Source organism: Raphanus sativus, chromosome 8 (assembly GCF_000801105.2).
Source record: "Raphanus sativus cultivar WK10039 chromosome 8, ASM80110v3, whole genome shotgun sequence".
Taxonomy (NCBI): Eukaryota; Viridiplantae; Streptophyta; class Magnoliopsida; order Brassicales; family Brassicaceae; genus Raphanus; species Raphanus sativus.
The window spans coordinates 18,073,009-18,094,139 of NC_079518.1; the positions used below are offsets into that span (position 1 = coordinate 18,073,009).

The window sequence follows — 21,131 nt, forward strand, 5'->3', positions numbered from 1 at the left end:
TTGACAAAAAAAAAACTAAATTTAGTTAAACTATTAGGTAAAGCACCAGGTAATCTTACTGTCTTGCGTCTAACCTGATGCAACAACCTACTGAACCATGTCTCCAAGAAAATTCTACGCTGCTGAGAAAAGAAAAGGAATCGCCCACACTGGAAAGGAAGCACCGCGCAAAAGAATCTGTGCATCTAGCTTTGGTAGAGATGCTCAACTTCAGATAACCATGCCTAGAACATTTGGTTGTATGATGATTTAACCACAATTTAGTTGTATCTACAATTGAATGATGAGGTCCTGTTGAATTGTTGAAGCAGATTTAGTCACAAGTTGACTGGATATTTTCTTGCCATAAGACAAATACTCATGAGTTCTAACAGTGAAACCGAAGAATGTAAAAACACCATATACATGTACATACACATGTAACAAAAAGTAAAAAACCAACAAGAGCTTAGGATCTTTAAAATCTCGATCACATATACTTCTTCTCAACAACTTGCTTGAGTTGTTCAATTTTGGCAATAAGCTCAGGATGCATAAGGTCCTTGGCTTCCTTCACTAAACTCCCTTCTCTACTGAAATGATACGCCTCCAGCACCGTCTTTATCAAGCTCTGCAAATGCTCAGGCGTCCTACACAGAAACATCCTCAGATTCCATTTCTATAGTATGAAAACTCAGTTCTAGTTTTCTGTGTCCTTACGTGTATAAGTAGTCAACATCAGTCCCTTCAAGCTCATCCCCAGGGGTAAAAGCGTCTTGTAGAGCGCTCACCTGTTCCTCAGGATCCTCTATGGATAGCAGATACTTGAGTATTCGCACCTCTTTAGGCATAAGCCTCTGCAGATTCCCTCTGGCCGTAACGTACAAATGATACAATATGTCTTTCACCTGTCAAGAAACAAATAAATACCAGATGACTTCAAAGTAAGATTTCATCCAATGAAAAAATGTAAAATCATCACATTTAGTACCTCATCTTTCATCATGTTGGATTCCTTTGCAGCAGACCAAGCTTTTGTGATCATAAGAACCAAAGCCGAGTCGAGCTGATTCTTCTCAGCCAAACTGTCAATCTTTCTGCAGGCAGCATCAAGAGAAGGTGAATTGATTATGTCATTCAGCTTCATTTCCGCGGCGTTTAGTGCATCAATACTTTCTGTTGAAGTGTCATAAGCTTGTACAGCCGCTATACACAATTTCCCCAGTGATGCAAGAGCTTTCAGAAAAAAAAAACAAAAATCAGTACACGCTGTTTCAACCAAAAACAAACAGGTAAAAAAAAGGAATTTTACCAGTCTGCTCATCCGGATTGTCATAGTAGGACTCGGCAACAGTGTGCAAATGGTCGAAAAACTCGTTAGTGAAATCTTTACGTCGCCTGGCAACAAGTTGGCCAATGTCAGCAGGTGACGTCGTCTTGATGACATTTAAAAGCTCATTGTGCCTTTGAATGTCTTCATCAACCTCCTTGAGCTTTCTTGCGAGACGAAGAACCTTGTGCTTCATCTCAGGGTTATCATCCTCGGAATCAGCTCGTTCCCGACACCTTTTGTAGAAATTGGGACGGATGCTATCCCACTCTTTGCTGAAAGCTAGCAGCTTTCGCCAATCAGATGGCGAGGGCTTGTCAACCATGAAAACCTCAATCAGCTTGTCGCAAACTTTGACCATCTTCTGCTCATCTACCACCACCACACTTTCGTCTTTCTTCTCTTTAGGCGTTACAACACTTTTATCATCCACAACAGCCGAAACGGCGAACCGGTGAGGTCTTTTATTCTTCGAGTTTAGGATATAACCTACCAAGTGTGGTAGCAAACAAGGCCATATAAAATTATCTAATCTCCCAATAACATTGATTGCATCGAAAATCTTGGGATTTTTAAGCAATCGAAACAAGAATTGGTATAGATAAACCCTTAAGAATGAAGTACATAGAAAAACTTATACGGCTTACCTTGTCCGATTTGAAGCGCACGAGTAGTGAGTCGCACATGACTTCCGGCACAAAAGGAAGGAGCTCCAAATTCTACGGAGCGAAAGCTAGAAACCGCAAAAGAGCAAGTAACAGAAACCATTTTCTTTCAGAGATGGATAGAGAGGGTTTTAGCTGGATGGAGATGGGAAAGAAAAAAAAAGAATGGTTCCCTTTTGGTCTACTGGTTTTGATTACCAGAAATAAAAAGAAAAAAAAGAGATGGTAAAGAAGTGAGCATTATTGACAATGACGTCTATGAAATATTCTTTCAACTTCGTGTGGGTCTTTCTTGATACACTTCACTTTCTACACTCAGCCCAATCAGACGGCCCAACTGGATCAATGCTAGTTTTTTTTTTGTCAACGGATCAATGCTAGATAATATCTCAAAAGACAAAATCTATCAACTATCTTAGATAAAAAATATTACTAAATTAATTCACATCAAAAACTCATAACTCAACTTAGTATAGAAAGACACTGAACCAACAAAATAAAGTTATTTACCTCTATGACATTCTTTTTAGTAAATAATACTCCTTTGCTCTGATAAAATAAATGTTTAGCAAAAAAATTATTTCACAAAAATAGATTTTTTATGTTTTCTACGAAGAAACTTTTAATTTGAAGAAAATTAATTAAATCTATTGAATTACTATTGTTTAAAAATTATTAAAATTGATACATACATATATAAGACAATATATTTATTAGAATGATTTAATGTAATTTCTTAATATGTGTGAAAACACTAAAATTTTGTTTTTATGGAATGGAGGTAGTAAATAAACTTTAGTTCCAAACTAAATTAATTGGAAATTATCCAAAAATGATCCAAAATTAGAATTTGAATGAAAATATATACTTTAAATTCATTCAAATACAAAAGTATCTAAAAGGAAAAGAAGAGAGAGGAGCGAGAAAATGCTCTCAAACAACCCCAAGTGGGTTTAAGTTTGGTTTATTGAGAAGTGTGTACCGAAGACCTTTCTTGGGTTAGTGGGAGTAGTTACAACACGTTTCTAAAAGAATTACAAGCAATCGCCTTCTTTATTAATATATACTCTGCTCTTTCGGTGGGATAATTTAAGAGTTTCTATCTACCTGTTCTTTGTCTTGAATGTTGGGTAGGTGAGAAGAGTGAAAGTTCCAGAAATACAACGATTAAATCCTAGAGTTTGAGATGTCGGTTGCTATGGATAGGGCCTTAATGGCTCTTTCACTTGATGATGAAGAAGAAGCTCTGTTCGTCATGTCGGATCTTCCAGAGTTCAGCTCGGCGGAGGAAAACGCACTAAGCATAATGGGGAGGGCTCTGAATCCAGAATGTCAAAGGATGTCGGGTCTTATCTTAACTATGCAAAGGAAGTGGCAGAAAGAATGAAGGGTAAGAGGTATTGCCCTGTCGAAAGAAAAATTTAAGTTCATCTTCAAGACAGAACACGATCTTCTGGATGTTCTTGAGAAGGGAATTCAAACATACAACGAATGGGCTTTGGTACTGGAAAGGTGGGTGGAAAACTCTCCGGATGATTATCTTCAGTTTGTTCCGATCTGGGTACAAATCAGCCAGATTCCGGTGAATTATTACAATATCAAGGCGCTAACGACGTTGGGGGATTTGGTGGGGAAAACAAAGGTGGTTGATTTTGACCCTTCAAAACAATCACTCAAAAGTTTGTGAGGGTTCAAGTCTTGTTCTTTCTAACCTCCTCAAGAAATCTCGGGTTCTTGACATTGGAGGAGGAAAGACGGCTACTGTCTTATTCCACTACGAAAAAGTACAGAAAAAGTGCTTCTCTTGTCAGCGCCTAAATTATGAGAAGGTGGTCTGTCATATGGAGGTGAGGAAAAGGCAGGAGATCGCGAAACATTGAAGGGAGAATAAGATGGAGGAATTACGCAAAACTGCCCCTCTGATCAACAGAGATGATCCTCTCTTTGGAGTCCTTGAGGAGTCTCAGATTGGGTTGAACCCTCTCACAGGGAGACCGAAAATCGCTAAAGAAGTATTGGAAGGGATGAGATTATACTTGCTGGCTGAGGGGGGAGAAGACAGAGCAGTGAAAGTTGATCGTTTACAAAGAACGATTAAAGAAGCAGAACAAAACCCAGACTCTCGTAAAGCTCTGCTCAGTCTGTAACCGGTTCCGGTGCTTACACTATATCTCAACAAAGGCAAAGATCATGTCTTCGACTACATGGAGAATGATAAGGGAGGACGCGAGCTGGTTCCGTTTGCCAATCCTAACAAGCTGCTAGAAGGAGCGATCAATGCCTATAAGCCCAATTGTGGCTTAAATCTTTCATTCGAGGATGACTGGGGATCTGGAGATAGCTCCTCTGCAAGTATAACAGGATTCCTTTCTGATAATCCTTCGGTATTTAAGACTGGGTCCTTTGGACCTGGCTCTTCCGGGATTATCAAAAAGCGCTGTGCACCACGTAGGAGGCCACCAAAGTTCATCAGGAGAGCCAGAGCACAATTAGGGGAGGCTAGTCTGCAGGAATTGAGCTGGAATTGCCAGGGCTTGGGGCGGCCTCAAGGTCTGACAATTCAACGTCTTCGGGAGATGCGTAAAAAACAGTTTCCGGAGATCATGTTCTTGATGGAGACAAAACACTGTCGTAAGGTTTTAGTAGATCTACAAGTATGGATGGGGTATGATAAGGTTGTTACTGTCGAGCCATGTGGGCTATGTGGTGGTCTTGCTTTATTTTGTAAGAAGAATGTCAGGGTGGATGTAATATTTTCGGATAAAAACTTAATAGACTGTTCTGTTCAGTATGGTGAAAAAAATTTCTTTTTGTCTTGTGTGTATGGTGAACCTTCGAATGATGGCCGGAGTGTTGTTTGGGAAAGGCTTATCAGGAAAGGGGTTAATCGTGCAGGAGCTTGGTGTTTGATAGGGGACTTCAATGAGATTCTCAATAACTCGGAGAAGATTGGAGGTCCTAGAAGAGCTGATTCTTCCTTTCAAGATTTTAACGAGATGCTTAATATTTGCAATATGGAAGAGTTAACCAGCAGGGGAGATCGGTTCGCTTGGAGTGGTCAGAGATGCAAGAAATGGATTCAATGCTGTCTTGATAGAAGCTTTGGAAACAAGGCTTGGTTAAGTGAATTTCCAGCATCTAATAAAACCTTTTTGGATAAACGAGGCTCGGATCATAGACCAGTTTGGTTGAATTTTAGTGCAACTCCAGATGTGTTTAAAGGCCAATTCAGGTTTGATAAGAGGTTTATCCATCAACCGGAGTCCAGACAAGAAGTCATCGTGGAATGGTCTGCGCGGAGGCATGGACCTCCTCTCAATGTCTCGCAAAAAATAAGGAATTGCAGAAATGTGCTGAGCCGATGGAAGAAGAAGAAAACGTTTAATGCCAAAGATAAAATCAATTTATTGCAAGAGAGATTGGAATGGCTTCAGTCGAGGCCTTAGTCGTGCTGGTATATGGTCAACTTGGTTAAGAGAGACTTAGTTCGAGCCTACAAGGAGGAAGACTTATTTTGGAGACAAAGGAGCAGAGAGAAGTGGTTAAATCGTGGTGACCGGTACACTAAGTTCTTCCATTCCTCGGTGAAGATGAATAGATCAAGAAAACAAATTGTTAAGCTGAAAAACAGCAGAGGCCAAGATCAGTGGTCGGAGGGAGCCAAAGCTGAGGTTGCATTGGATTACTTCATGGATCTGTTTCAATCCTCTAACCCAAGATCGTATGGACCTATCTTTCAGAGCATGCTTCCAAGAGGTACAGACGAGATGAATGAGGTGCTCACTTCAGAAGTATCTGCAGAGGAAGTTAGGGAAGCCATGTTCTCGATCAACCCTGATAGTGCCCCCGGGCCAGATGGTATGATGGGATTGTTTTTCCAAACCTTTTGGAAAGACATTGGAGAGCAGGTTACAAAGGAAATTCTGGATGTATTCTTGTCGGGTGTAATGCCTCAAGATTGGAATTTCACATATCTTTGTTTGATTCCAAAGATCCAAAACCCGGAGTTTACGTCAGATTTGAGGCCGATAAGCCTATGCTCTGTGATGTACAAATGTGTCTCTAAGATTTTTGTCAGACGCCTTCAACCCTGGCTGCAGAAGATAGTATCGGTGAATCAGTCGGTTTTTGTCAGCGAGAGGCACATCTCTGACAACATCATCGTTGCCCACGAATCAGTCCATGCTTTGAAATCCCATATCTCCATTGATAAGGAATTCATTGCAGTAAAAACGGACATGTCGAAAGCATATGATCGGGTGGAGTGGTCATATTTGAGAAGCTTACTGTTAGCGCTAGGATTCTGTGAGCAATGGGTAGGCTGGATGATGATGTGTATTTCCTCGGTCTCCTTTGTGGTACTTATGAATGACCAACCCTTCGGTCTCATCACTCCTCACCGGGGTTTGCGTCAGGGGGACCCCTTGTCGCCATTTCTTTTAGTCCTATGCACGGAGGGTCTAACACACCTCCTTGATGTGGCGGAAAGAAATGGAATTCTCAGTGGCTTGCAGTTTTCCGGTGAAGGTCTGGCTATTCATCATCTCTTATTTGCTGATGATAGCTTGTTCATGTGTAAAGCGTTGTTGAATCAAGTGGAGGCTCTCAATAAAATTCTGAAGTTCTATGGTGAGGCGACAGGACATGTCATAAATCTACAAAAATCCTCGATATCTTTTGGAGCTCATATTGAACATGACTTGAAGGAGCAAATTCAGAAGACTTAGGGGATTTACAATTAAGGTGGTGCCAGCAAATATCTTGGTATACCCGAGTGTTTCTCTGGATCAAAATTAGAGCTGTTATCTTACTTGAAGAGGACAAAACACAAGTGAGATTGGAGAGCTGGTATCTACGGCATTTATCACAAGCAGGCAAGGAAGTTCTCCTAAATTCTACGGCTTCTGCACTGTCAGTGTTCCCGATGTCGTGCTTCAAACTGCCGAAAACTCTAATCTCTAAGCTAACTAGTCTCATGTCCAATTTTTGGTGGGGATCGGAGGCTCATCTGAGGAAGATTCATTGGGTTGCTTGGGACAAGATGTGCCTACCGAAGGAAGATGGAGGGTTAGGATTCAGGGATCTTGAATGCTTCAACCAAGCGCTATTGGCGAAAAAAGCAGTGAGCATTCTTCTTAGACCGAATGCCTTGGTCTCCAAGTTTCTGGCTAGTAGATATCTCCCTGACGGGAAATTTCTATCGGCTTCGATGGGAACACAACCTTCTTTTGCTTGGAGAAGTTTGATGCATGGGAGAGACCTCCTAGCTGAAGGTTTGATTCACCGTGTCAGAAATGGGAAAAAAACAAGGGTGTGGATTGACAAATGGATAGATTATCCGGTTGAAGGTTATAGAGTGCCGTGGAGAAAGAATTACTTCTTTGATGTTAACCTTATGGCTGACTCACTCATTGATCAGGCTTCTAGAAGATGGAACTTAAATGTTTTGAATGATCTGTTTGTTCCAGGAGATGTCGAATTGATCTGTCGCCATCAGTCGGTAGTTTGTAAGGAAGATTTTCACTTGTGGAAGTTCAACAAGAATGGTCTCATTACGGTGAAATCAGTCTATTGGTTAGCTTCTTCAAAGAAATCAGAACAGTATCTTAGAGAGGTGATGTGCCTACCGTCGATCAATCCACTCAAAGAGAAAATATGGAAAACCCTTGCTGCTCCAAAAATAAAAATCTTTCTGTGGAAAGTGTTAAGTGATGCTCTGCCGGTTGAAGCACTTATCAGAGGCAGGGGAATTAAAGTGGAAGGACTATGTCAGATATGTGGCTATGAGGATGAAACCATCAATCATCTTCTGTTTAGCTGAACATATGCTAGACATATATGGGGGCTCTCAGATATTCCTAATCCGGAGAATGGGTTCCACCGGTCATCAATATATGTTAACATCAGCTATTTGTTGCAGCTGAAAAAACCAAGAGCTGGATACCCTGATCTGATCAGACAATGGCCCTGGATATTGTGGTCAATATGGAAAGCAAGGAACAAATTTCTGTTTCAGGGTCAAAATTTCTCTCCAATGGAAGTGATGAACAAAGCTAAATAGGATGAGGAAGAATGGAGGATGGCCCAAGAAGTGGAAGTGGATCTTAACCAAATAGAGGTGGAGGCTCGGCCAAAAAAACAAAAACGTTGGAAGCCTCCGCCATCTAATTGGTTGATGTGCAATATTGCTTTTGACTGGTGTGAATCTAGGAATCTGTTGGGGACAGCTTGGGTGCTAAGAAATGAGAGAGGTGTGGTGGTGAGTCACAGCAGGCGTGCCTTCTCGAATATCTTGTCTAAAGATGCTGCCAAATTGCAAGTGATTCTATGGGTGGTAGAAAGTATGTGCAGTATGCGATACAACAGAGTGGTGTTTGCGGGGGGAGTTTGAAGAACTTTTTGGTGCAGTGAATCGACCGGAAGCCTGGCCTTCCTTGTCGTTCCAGGTGGGAGAGATTCTCATGGAAGCTGCAGAAATTAGAGAAACTAGATGGTAAGTGGTTTCTAGAGGTCAAAATAGAGGAGCAACTTTCATAGCGCAAAGTGTTACCAACCAAGGACTGACGCAATCGTACGTTTGCGAGAAGTCAAGTCATCCGAATTGGTTATTTGAACTCTTTGTTAATGAAAGTCGTGGCCGCTAATTCTTTTGGTAGGTTCAGGATGTGGCCTGGTTTGGTATAGGCTTAAGGTCTCTTTTTGGTGCTTTACTGCAGTCTGTGCAGAGCGTATTAGCCTATAGACTAGAATGATCTTGATCTCTCGGTTGTAAATGACTTTTTAATGTTGAAGGAATGAATCAACGATTTCCCGGGGAAAAAAGTATCTAAAAGGATGATGAGATTATAATTACTACATTATGACTAATCAAAAAATCTGTAAATACTTTTTTTATTATATCCCTAAAAATTATTCTACAAACAATGAAATATTCTCCAGAAGACTTATCCATATATTAATCTTAAAATTAAGTTATAAAATGTTGATAAAATATTTTAATGAAAAAATAAATATAAATCATGTATATGAAAATTTTATACCATGTAAATTTAAATTTAATACAACATGTCTCCTATATAAGAAAATGAGAGTTAATAATTAGGATTCTTAACAACAAAACACCGCAAACTAAATTTATTTTGGTTCAAAATTCTTAAATTAATTATTTAACGTAAAATCCTGCAGAACTTACTTTATTAAAGAATTAGACCTTCAATATACAGTCTAGGAGATTTTGCATTAAAAACAACAAAAAGTAATAAATGAATTAAATTTGTTCTTAAATCCACGCTATATATATATATATATATATATATATATATTTTTGGATTTTAACCGAACATCAATGTATATATATATACAATATTTTTGTGAAATGTTACAATATTTTTGGAAATAAAAATAATTATCTAGTTTACCAAACCAGATTTCAAAAGTAAACGAAACACTAATTCAACAAACTAAAATACAAAAAAGAAGATACAATTAGATGTTAAATTTTAAAATTATTAATTTGATGAAAAACAAGAAAATGGAATTATATACTTTTGTTTGAAAAATCCATATACACATTTGCATATATGTGATTATAATATCCATCATTCTTAAAATAAAAACAACATGTCTATGTAAATAAAAATGAAAATTAGCACCTGCGCGGTTGCGCGGATCCAAGCCTAGTAATAATTTAAAATATATTATAAGCCAAGATTACCAATTTTATAAATGTATTTATAATTCTTATAAATGATTTGTAAATCATATATGAACTTACAAGAAAATAATAGTTATTATAATAATTAATATACAAATGTAATGTTTTAAATAAGAATATAAAATCATTATATCGATTTCTGTAAATTGTTTGTCGTTTCTTATTTTACATATTTTATAAATATAATAATTGATCAACATTAATACTCTTTTTATAATTTAATAACTTAGTTACCATAAATCAATGTTAGTAATATTATATAGATTATTTGGCAAGTGATATTAATTGTTTATACACTTACCTTTTTAGAGCTAATTAAAATAAATAAAAATTAAAAATCGTAGACCAATCAAATTATTTGATTTAAAGAGTTCACCAATGATCAACACGTAAACAAAAATCACTTAAGTGATTTCTCAATTAATATATAGAGGGATAGTAGGATAGTGGGATGAAGTTTTAAAATATATTTTATAAACTAATTTATAAGCTTATATAAACGACTCACAACCTCTCATAATAATTTTAAATATATGATAAGCTAAGATAAACAATTTTATAAATGCATTTATAATATTATAAATGATTTGTAAAAAATATATGAAATTTTTTTAAAATATAGTTATTATAATAATTTATATAAAAATATAATATTTTTAATAAGACTATAAAATCATTATATTGATTTATATAAATTGTTTGTCATTTATTATTTTATGTATTTTTATAAATATAAATTGATCAACATTAATATTCTTTCTATAATTTCAAAAATTAGTTACCATAAATCATTGATTGTAATATTATGTAGATTATTTGGCAAGTGATATTAATTGGTTATAGAATTACCTTTTCTTTTTTAGACCTAATGAAAATAAATAAAAATTAAAAATCATCGACCAATCTAATTATAACAATTTTTTAAGATTTCACCTATGATCGACACGTAAACAAAAATCAGTTAAGTGACTTCTTAATTAATATATAGTGGGATTGGTTGATCATTTTTAATTTTTATTTATTTTTAATCCACATAACGTTACAAATAATTATTGTTTATGGTAGTTAATTACTGAAATTATAGAAAGACGTAATAATGTGATCAATTTTTTATATTTATAAACTACATAAAATAACAAACAAAAAAGTTTATTATAATTTATATAATGCTTTTATATTCATATATAAAGCCTTATATTTGTATATAAAGTATTATAATAACTGTTAATGTCTGATATAGTTCATACATGTTTTATAAATTATTTATAAAATTATAAATATATTTTTTAAATTATTTTATTTTATCTTATCTTATCATTTGTTTTAAAATATTATAAGAGATTGTAAGTTAATTTATACAAGCTTATATATTAGTTTATAAAATCTATTTTGAAATTTCATTATATTAAATGAGAACTCACTTAATTGATTTTTCTTAGGTGTCTATGAGTTTAAGAAAAAATATTATAATTTGATTTGAGAAAATGACTAATATAGCACTAAACCAAGTTTTTGTTCCCAAACTAGCATCCAAGATCTAAAATCACAAAAATAGATTTCATTAAAGGAGTCATTTACATTTATGTCCTCTCCTTAGAATAATTAAAAAAATAGAAATTCCAAAATCAATTATCGGAGACTATCTCCGACGTTTGCTTCGCCATCCACTCTCTCTCTCTCTCTCTCTCTCTCTCTCTCTCTCCTCTCTCTCTCTCTCTCTCTCTCTCTCTCTCTCCTCTCTCTCTCTCTCTCTCTCTCTCTCTCTCTCTCTCTCTCTCTCTCTCTCTCTCTCTCTCTCTCTCTCTCTCTCTCTCTCTCTCTCTCTCTCTCTCTCTCTCTCTCTCTCTCTCTCTCTCTCTCTCTCTCTCTCTCTCTCTCTCTTATTCAATCTACTGCTATCGAAGTTTTTGGCTTTTGACTGATTTGATTCTACTTTTTGGCTGATTGCAATCTTTGCGAGGTTGAATTTGAGATCTTTTCAGCTTTTAGCTTGTTTGGATTTAATGTGTTTGGTTTTAGCATGTTCTCTTGTTGAGCCTAGATCTGTGTATGAATCAGAGTTTTAATAGTATGTGTTATCATTTCGGTAGATGACTTACGTTGAGAAGCGAAAGGACCTGGGAACAAGTGCGCCACTGCCCCTATATCTCGAACATCAATCTTCGAAGGACCTGTTTTAAAACAGAAGAAAAAGAAAAAAATATTTAAGTGAGAAATAAGTAAAAGACAAGAAAACCGTAGGAAACTTGACATATTTACGAGTTTTACCTGGTTCTATTCGGCTATAACCGATCTAAATTGAAGAGCGAAACCTAAACCATAAATCATTGATAAATCGAAGAAACCAAACCAAATCAACCTGGTTCAGCTAATTTTGAATCGGTTCCATCCATCTATTTACTTAACCGTTTTCCATAAACCCTTCAGTTTCTTCGATTTCTTTGTGCCGCCTTCTTCCCCCCTTTTCCCCATTTTCGAACCCTAGAAACCCAAATCAATTTTCCGTTCCATTCAACTTGCTCTCTCTTTGGTTGGGAAGTTCCGTAGATCGAAGATGGTTGAAACAAGAGGAGGAGGGAAGAGGAAAGAGATTCCGAGAAAAGAAGCAGAGAGTAAGACAAAGAAGAAAAAAACGGTGAAAACGAAGGAGACAGCGGAAGAATCTTCGACGGCGCCGATGAACTACCTCTTGGAAGCTGCAGCGGCTGTTGTGTCTGAAGGGAACAAAGGTGCGCCGGAAACGGAAACTGAAGTTCTGCCAGTTCCGCCGTCAGTGGAAGAAGAAGAGGAAGCTAATGTGGAAGAAGAAGAGGAAGACGGCGACCCAGACGGCCAGGAAAACGCCGAGGAAGACGGCGAGGAAGACGAGGAAGACGGCGAGGACGACGAGGAAGACGACGATGGTGAGAAAGAAGGCTCCGACGACGAGGAAGACGGCGATGGTGAGAAAGAAGGCTCTGACGAGGAAGACATCGAGGGAACAAAGAACGACGAGGAAGACGGCGATGGTGAGAAAGAAGGCTCCGAGGAGGACAAAGAGGCGCATGAAAGTGGAGAGGACGAGGCGCGTGAAAGCGGAGATGGCAAAGATGCGTCTGCATCGGATGTAAACGGTGACGAGGGTTTAGGAGACAAGGATAAAGACATGGAGGAGGAAACAGCAGCACCAGAGTCCACACCAGAGGTCGAAGAAGAGAGAGAGACGGATGAGGTAAGAATTTAGAATTTAAGAATCGATTATGGTGAAGGAAAACTAGGGAGTTATGAGTATAACTGTATGGAACAACTGTAAAACTAGTAATACTAAAGAATTAAAAACTAGTAATACTAGGGAGTCTAACTTACAACTGCTAGAACTAACATTATTGATAAAACTAGTAATACTTAGGTATACAAAGAAAACTAGGAGTATAAAACTAGTAATACTTAAACTCGAATAAGGAATACTAGGAGTTATGGATATAGGAGTTATGTATAACTTGGTAAAACAATATTGAATCACTGACGTACAACTACATGTTAATTGCAGGAAGTTGAGGAAACCGAGGCAGTCAAGCCAACTAGGATGTTCTTCTATGTATCGGAGTACAAGAAACAAATCAAGCTAGGGACAAGATGTATGATAGCAGACGTTATCGAGACGTTTTTGTCACTGAGCCCAGAGGCAACTAATTCGGAGAGGAGGTGGTTTCAGGAGCATCCACAATTCTGTCACTTGTTCCACAAGCAACTGGATGCAAAAGCCCAAGAAGAGTTCAATAGGAGGAAGAAGAAGAAGAGTTCAAACGACAAGGTTCAGGGAATGTGGATGCTGCTACTGCATACTGCTGATGTTCAGAAGATGAGAGAAGTGTGGTTTGTTGTCAATGGTGTTCCCATCCATTATGGGCTGAGGGAACACGCATTGATATCAGGCCTAAACTGCCGCAACTATCCTCTCGGATACAAGGATTTTGGTGAGAAGAAATTTGCGAAGCGTCATTTCAAGAACGGCAAATCAATAAGGTTGGAGGATGTGAAAGCGAAGCTGTTGGCAATGGGAGGCCACAAAGACAGGCTGAAGATGATGGTTCTGTTCTTTTTAGGAAGTGTTGTTTGTGCCCAAACGAAAGTCGGTCCTGGAGCCAATGATGTATTGGATTTTTTCCAAAGAGCTGTCGATGATCTTGGATACTGCAAGACCTTTCCATGGGGGAGATACTCCTTTGATTATATGGTTAAGGAGATCTCTCACACAATGGATCATTTCGGAGGATTGGTGAAAGAGAAGACGCTATGGCCATTTCCGGGTTTCTGTATTCCACTAGAGGTAAGTAATAAAAAATTAAAAAATTATCTAGCTTTTAGTATTGTTTTTTGACTTTTAATGTGGGTTTTGTAGCGTCTTGCTTTCGAGGCAATACCTCCACTAGGAGTTAAGTCTACAGAACCGGTTGAAGGAGCTGATCCAGAATGTCCGAGGATGTGCCGGTCAAAGTTCAAAAAGACAGAAATGAAAGGGTTTCCTCTATCAAGTGTTAATCAAGAACTGGATAAGATAAAGGTACATGTTCTTCCTCCTACCAAGTTCATTCGTAATCGGGATATAAAGTAGGTGAAACTGGGAGAACTATGTAAAACTAGGTATTCTAGATAGGTAAAACTTGGAGAACTATGTAAAACTAGGTAATCTAGATAGGTAAAACTATGAGAACTGTTTTTAATTAATCTTTGTTGTCAGCCACGGGAAATCTACAGCATCGTGCCTACCTTGAATGATGAAGAAAAGGCTCTTTTGGCTGATGTATGGGAAGAGGATGACGACGACGACAAGCCTGATATTGCTGTGGACAGCTGGATTCAGCGTATCAATGAAGGATACACAGTCTTTTTCAAAGACATGTATGAAGAAGACATGGAAGCTCGGAAAGCAACTGCAGCAGCACATGCAGTCCTTGAAGACGTTGCACCAGTTGAAGAAGTGGCAGAACAGAAGAAGATGTTGGAGGACTTGGTCAAGCTCGTGAAAAGTCTTGGAAATAAGCTGGAGACCGTGTTGGCGAGGCAGAACGTCATTGAGAAAAGGTTGGCCACGGTTGAGGGTAAGAAGAAGGGAAAGAAGGGATGATCTAAGAAGAACTGAAGTAGTTGTTGTTTTTTTATTATGTTAGTGTTGTTTCTTTTTATTATGTTCATCGGATGGAATTATGTACTTTAATTAAGCTGAATGCTTTCGGATTATGTACTTTAATTAATCTTTCGTCTAATGTATTTTATGTACTTTACCTAAAATAGCATAGATCCATAAATTGAAAATGCTCACAAAAAGACAATTTGTATCTTGAGATCCATAAATTGAAGAACAAAAACAAGGAACTAACTATACATCAATTGAAGAACAAAAACAAACTTTACAAAAACAAAAAACAAAAAACAAAAACAAAAACAAACTATCCATCAAGCTTGGCCAAGTGGTTGTTTCCATGCTTTGTGGAAAGAAGAGTGACACCATTCCTCTTGGAACTCCATGAGCATTTACAAATTAGAGAAAGGAATGAAGGAGAGAGAGAGAGAGGAATCCGAGAGAGAAAGGAATGAAGGAGAGAGAGAGAGAGAGAGAGAGAGAGAGAGAGAGAGAGAGAGAGAGAGAGAGAGAGAGAGAGAGAGAGAGAGAGAGAGAGAAGAGAGAGAGAGAGAGAGAGAGAGAGAGAGAAATGAAAGAGAGAGAGGAATGGAAAGGAATCCTCTTGGAACTCTTCAAAATTTTGGTTTGAAAAAAAAAAATATTAGGCACCAAACGAAATATTCATTTCTCTCCCAAAGATTCGTTGTTAGTTATACTAAATATACTGGTGTTACGAACTTTGTTCATAGTTATATTTTGGTGATTTCTAACAAATTTAGTGTTACTAACCCTTTCAAATTGTTTTTAAGTTTTACTTTCGATTTAATTACTTTTAATTTTTAAATGTTACCCAGGATATACTATGTATAAATATTACGGTTGTAATAAAAATTTAAAATGTTATCACATCGGTTTAATGAATCAGGGGCATAGGGGATTATGCAGACCCATAAGGGATTTGCCCATGAGATATAAGGGCAACCAAGCCTTTGTTCCAAGGACCTGAGAGGATGGGATCGATTGGAGAAGAGAGGACGAAGGAGTTTAGGTTTTTTGCAAAGGGTATGTATAAGGAGAGAGGCGATGGAGAAGTTTGGCTTTGATGGAAGTTGTTTTGCTGTTGGTTCGAGCATCTCCGTTATAGGTGGATTTCAAGATTGGAACATCATGTCGAGTGTTTCGCTCATTGATTGTGGATCTCACACAGCTCAAGTCGGTGGCTTCGGTCACGCAGTCATTGACTGCAAGATTTATACAAGCGGAGGATCAGATGGTACTGAAAATATGTCATCTCCCATCGTTTTTGTGTGCTAAAATGTTCTACATACGAGTTGGTGCTAAATCTGTTCTGTTCTTGTTTTGACGATGCAAAAGCATGTCATATGTGTCAGTCAAACATGCCCTTAGATTCTATTCACTGACTTTATAATGCAGGAACTATTGCTCTGATCCCTATGGAATGTTTTTACATGTAAAATCAATCTCCAGCCTCCAAAGTGTGATCTTCTATTTATGTCCTCACACTAGCTGGTTCTTATATGTTTCTTATATTCTTGTGTCCACTGCCCACTACTAACTTGTTTTTTTCTCTCTCCTTTTTAGTAGCCGCAGACTCGTGAAAGAAACCTTCCATCCATAAAAGGTGTGTTTATATTAGCTCTCCTGGAGATCAGAAGATAACTTTTCAGATTGTTTTGTGCACACATGAGTAATCATCAAAGAGAAAAGATACCAAAGCATAATATTGAGATCGTCAAACCTTGGGCCCCTCAAGAAACCATCCATCCAGGTTGGATCACTTAGTGAAATGTTTTTTCTTAACGATGGAGCACAGTCAAAGGATGTCTCTGACTGACACTGACTCTGGTTACTACTATGCAGGCCTTGATTCATGGATCAAACCGACACTATTATTCAATAGCCATCAACTATAGGAAGAACAAGCTCGACGAGAAGATTAAATGTTAAATCTTTAGAAAGTCATTCTACTATTTTACTTTCTAGCATTTTCTTTTTAGTTAATTATTAAATTTTCAGGACACCCTTCCTAAATATGTAACTTGTTATCTTAAATATGATATATATGTATTTTTTGTTAATATATACATTTTAACTTCCTATTTTAACATTTTTTCATTTTAATTAAGTTTTAAATTCTTAAGAAACAATTCTTAAACATTTTACTTTATATCCTAACATTTTCCTTTTTATTAAATATGGTGTATTTTGGCTGAACACACGACATATATAATTGAGACTTTGCTCAAATCCTCTTAAAATATGTTCAGAAAACTCATCCTAAATATGTTACATGCTATCCTAAATATAATTTATCCTAAAAAAATTGATTTTTATTTCTTTGGAAACTCATCCTGAAAGTGCCAAAAGCTATTCAATATAACATATGTGTTTTATAATGATAGCACATTTAACATTTTCTTGATAAAATTATTGAAAATGCTTCAAGCTATCATATTTTAATGTTCTCTGTTTGATGTGTTTTTTATTTTGTAAACAATGAATTCTATTTGGTGATGTCTATAGCCAATGAATTTTCTTATATATTTTGATTAAGTTCCAATTCATGATAGCCATCCATAACAAGAATTGTCTAACATTTCTTACACGCTTTTTGATTGTCTTCGAAAACAGATTTATGTAATAAAACACACTCATTTTATTTTCTGGAACTCATCCTGAAAGTGTCAAAAGCTATCCTAGATAACATGTGTCTTTTATAATCATACCACATTTAACACTTTCTTTATAGAATTACTGAAAATGCTTCAAACAATCATATATCTATGTTCTCTCTTTTATATGTGTTCTCTATTTGGAGATTTCTATAGCCAATAAATTTCTGATTATGTTGTTTTGAAAGAATTACTGAAAATACTTCAAGCTATCATATTTACATGTTCTCTGTTTTATATGTGTCTCTGTTTTGTAGACGATGAACACTATTTGGTGATTTCTATAGGCAATGAATTTTCTTATAGATTTTGATTATATATATATATATTTTTTTGGAAGATTAAGTTTCCAATTCAGGATAGCCATCCAGAACAAGAATTGTGTAACATGCCACAATGTCTGAAACACCAACTATAACAGGAAAATGCAAAAAAACATATTATTGATTACGAAATTATTCAATCAATTCATTCTTTCTGGAAAGCTATCCTGAAAGTTTGAAAATACCTTCAAGCTATCATATTTCCATGTTCTCTCTTTTATATGTGTTCTCTATTTGGAAATTTCTATAGCCAATGAATTTCTGATTATGTGTGTTTGTTTTGGTTGTTCTGAAGATTAAGTTCCAATTCAGGATAGCCATCCAGAACAAGAATTGTATAACATTCTTTACACGCTTTTGATTCTCTTCGAAAACAGATTTATGTAATAAAAAACACTCATTTTTTTTCTGGAAACCCATCCTGAAAGTTCCACAAGCTATCCTACATAAAATGTGTGTTTTATAAACCTACCACATTTAACATTTTTTTTGATAGAATTACTGAAAATACTTCGAGCTATCATATTTACATGTTCTCTGTTTTATATGTGTTCTCTGTTTTGTAGACAATGAATTCTATTTGGAGATTTCTATAGCCAATGAATTTATTATAGATTTTGATTATGTTGTTTTGTTTTGGTGTTCTGGAAGATTAAGTTCCAATTCAGGATAGCCATCCAGAACAAGAATTGTCTAACATTCCTTACACGCTTTTTGATTCTCTTCGAAAACAGATTTATGTAATTAAACACACTCATTTTATTTTCCGGAAACCCATCCTGAAAGTTCCAAAAGTTATCCTAGATAACATGTGTCTTTTATAATCATACCACATTTACACTTTCTTTATAGAATTACTGAAAATGCTTCAAGCTTTCATATTTCCATGTTCGCTCTTTTATATGTGTTCTCTGTTTTGTAAACAATGAATTAAATGCTTCAAGTAAAACGTTTTTTAAATATGTTAGTATAAAAAATATGGAAGCCTTTCCTAGATATTTTACATGTTATCCTATCATTTTTTTTAATTAAATTAACATTTTCAGGAAGTCTTTCCTAACATTTTATTTGTTATCCTATTGTTTTCCTTTTTAATTTAATATTAAATTTTCAGGTAACCTTCCTAAACCTTTTTACTTTTTTTATCATAAATATGATATATATATATATAATATATATATATAATATTTTTTTTTTCACTTGCTATCATAATATTTTTTTCCTTTTTAAATATTAAATTTTCAGGAAACCATTCATAAATATTGTACTTGCTATCCCAACATTGTTTTCTTTTTAAATAAATATAAAAATTTCAAGAACCATTTCCTAAACATTTACTTGATATCCTATTTTTTCCTTTTTAATCTATTATATTAAAACAGAAAGTCATGACTTCTAATTCATGTGTGATTTTTTAAAAAAATGGACTATTTACTAGATTTGGTCACACTGCATTTTTGTCTATTATTAATCTTCATATTAATAATATCATTTAATATCTTAATTTTTATTTAAGATAAAAAATAAATATTAATTTAAAAAAATTCTAAGAAAATCTTTGAAGGATCTTTTCAGAATCCTTTTAAATTTTATTTTCGAAAATTGATTAATTTAAATTTTAGTTGTCAAAAATATAATCAGAAATTTAACTTTAGTTTAGTTTTTGATTTATAAAATAAAATAAAATTATAAAAATATTGTAATGATAATAACAGCCACTTAAATAATTATTTTCAAAAATTCATTTTACAAAGATTTTAAAAAGATTTTGTTGGAAAGCAATATCCATTTCTATTTAATTATATAACATGTATAAAAAATTAACTTATCTTAAAATTTATATATACAATGATTTATTATATAAACTGAATAAACAAAACAAATTACTAAAAGAAATCTACCACTTTGAATGCGGGTCCGGATTATAGTAAATTAAATACAAAATAATCTAAAAGTATGCCATTTCTAACAAATCTAACATTTTAATTAAAATTACTATATTGAACTAAATATGATAAAATTATTTTAAATTGATAAGTTAGTATATTTTATTTTCATAAATAAAAAACATTTATTCTAAAATATAATAATTTGTTTAGAATGGTTTAACATTAATAAACTATATAATACATGTATAAAAAGTTAACTTTTCTTAAACTTTTATATATACAATAATTTATTATATAAACTAAATAAACAAAACAAATTTCTCAAGGAAATCTAGCACTTTGAATTACGGATCGAGATCATAATAAATAAATATAAGATAAATACATAATAAGGTATATTAAACAGAAGTCACAAATTTATTTCAGTGTGATATTTTAAGTTAGACATTATTTAGAAGATTTATAAAATAAACATAACTTAACTATAATATCATTTAGTATCTTCATTTTATTTAAAGTAAAAATAAATATTAATTTACGAAAATTCTAACAAAATCTTTAAAGAAATCTTTTCAGAATCTTTTCAATATTTATTTTCGAAATTAATTTAAATTTTAGTTGTCATAAAATAAAATCAGAAATTTAAATTTAATTTAGTTTTGATTTATAAACAAAAATAAATTATATAAAATATGTAATGCTAATAATAGCCACTAAAATGATTACTTTCCAAAAAATCATTTTACAAAGATTTTAAAAAGATTTTGATGGAAAGAAATATTCATTTCTGTGTAATTATATAACATATATAAAAATTAACTTATCTTAAAATTTTATATATATACAATAATCTATTATAAAACTGAATAAACAAAACAAATTACTAAAAGAAGTCTAGCACTTTGAATTGCGGGTCGGGATTATAGTAAATTAAATATAAAATAATTCTAAAGTATGTCATTTCTAACAAATCTAACATTTTAATTAAAACTACTATATTGAACTAAATATGATAAAATTATTTTAAATCACGGTTCAAAAAAATATTTTAAATTGATAAGTTAGTATATATTTATTTTCATAAATATAAACATTTATTCTAAAAATAATATGTTGTAGAATGGTTTAACATTATAAACTATATAATACATGTATAAAAAGTTAACTTTTCTTAAACTTTATATATATAATAATTATTATATAAAACTGAATAAACAAAACAAAATTTTCAAGGAAATCTAGCACTTTGAATTACGGATCAGGATCATAATAAATTAAATATAAATACATACATATAAGAAGAAAACATATATATATATATAATATATATATATATATGTTATATGTGATCATTTGAAATAGTTAGTTAATTAACAACATGAAAACTATAAAATTATTGTAGTTGAAATAGTGATTTAAACATTTAAATATATG

The 21,131-nt window shown here is 34.4% G+C and overlaps 1 protein-coding gene and 1 long non-coding RNA gene across 3 annotated transcripts; one reads left to right on the forward strand and one right to left on the reverse strand.

Annotated features, from left to right (window-relative positions):
- Positions 1-312: 312 nt before the first annotated feature.
- LOC108822377 (uncharacterized protein At4g37920) lies at positions 313-2,178 on the reverse strand. Its single transcript, XM_018595432.2, has 5 exons — positions 1,957-2,178; positions 1,292-1,798; positions 971-1,215; positions 700-887; positions 313-629 (listed from the first exon to the last, which is right to left on the reverse strand). Exons 1-5 carry the CDS (start codon positions 2,075-2,077, stop codon positions 470-472), a joined length of 1,221 nt encoding a protein of 406 aa, XP_018450934.1. The 5' UTR covers positions 2,078-2,178; the 3' UTR covers positions 313-469.
- Positions 2,179-15,738: 13,560 nt separating this feature from the next.
- LOC108834670 (uncharacterized) lies at positions 15,739-16,914 on the forward strand. 2 transcript variants are annotated; one of them, XR_008937492.1, is made up of 3 exons: positions 15,782-16,065; positions 16,395-16,581; positions 16,674-16,914. It is a non-coding gene; the product is annotated as an uncharacterized LOC108834670 (long non-coding RNA). The 2 variants fall into 2 exon arrangements; XR_001946859.2 differs by having other exon boundaries at positions 15,739-16,581.
- Positions 16,915-21,131: the final 4,217 nt, after the last annotated feature.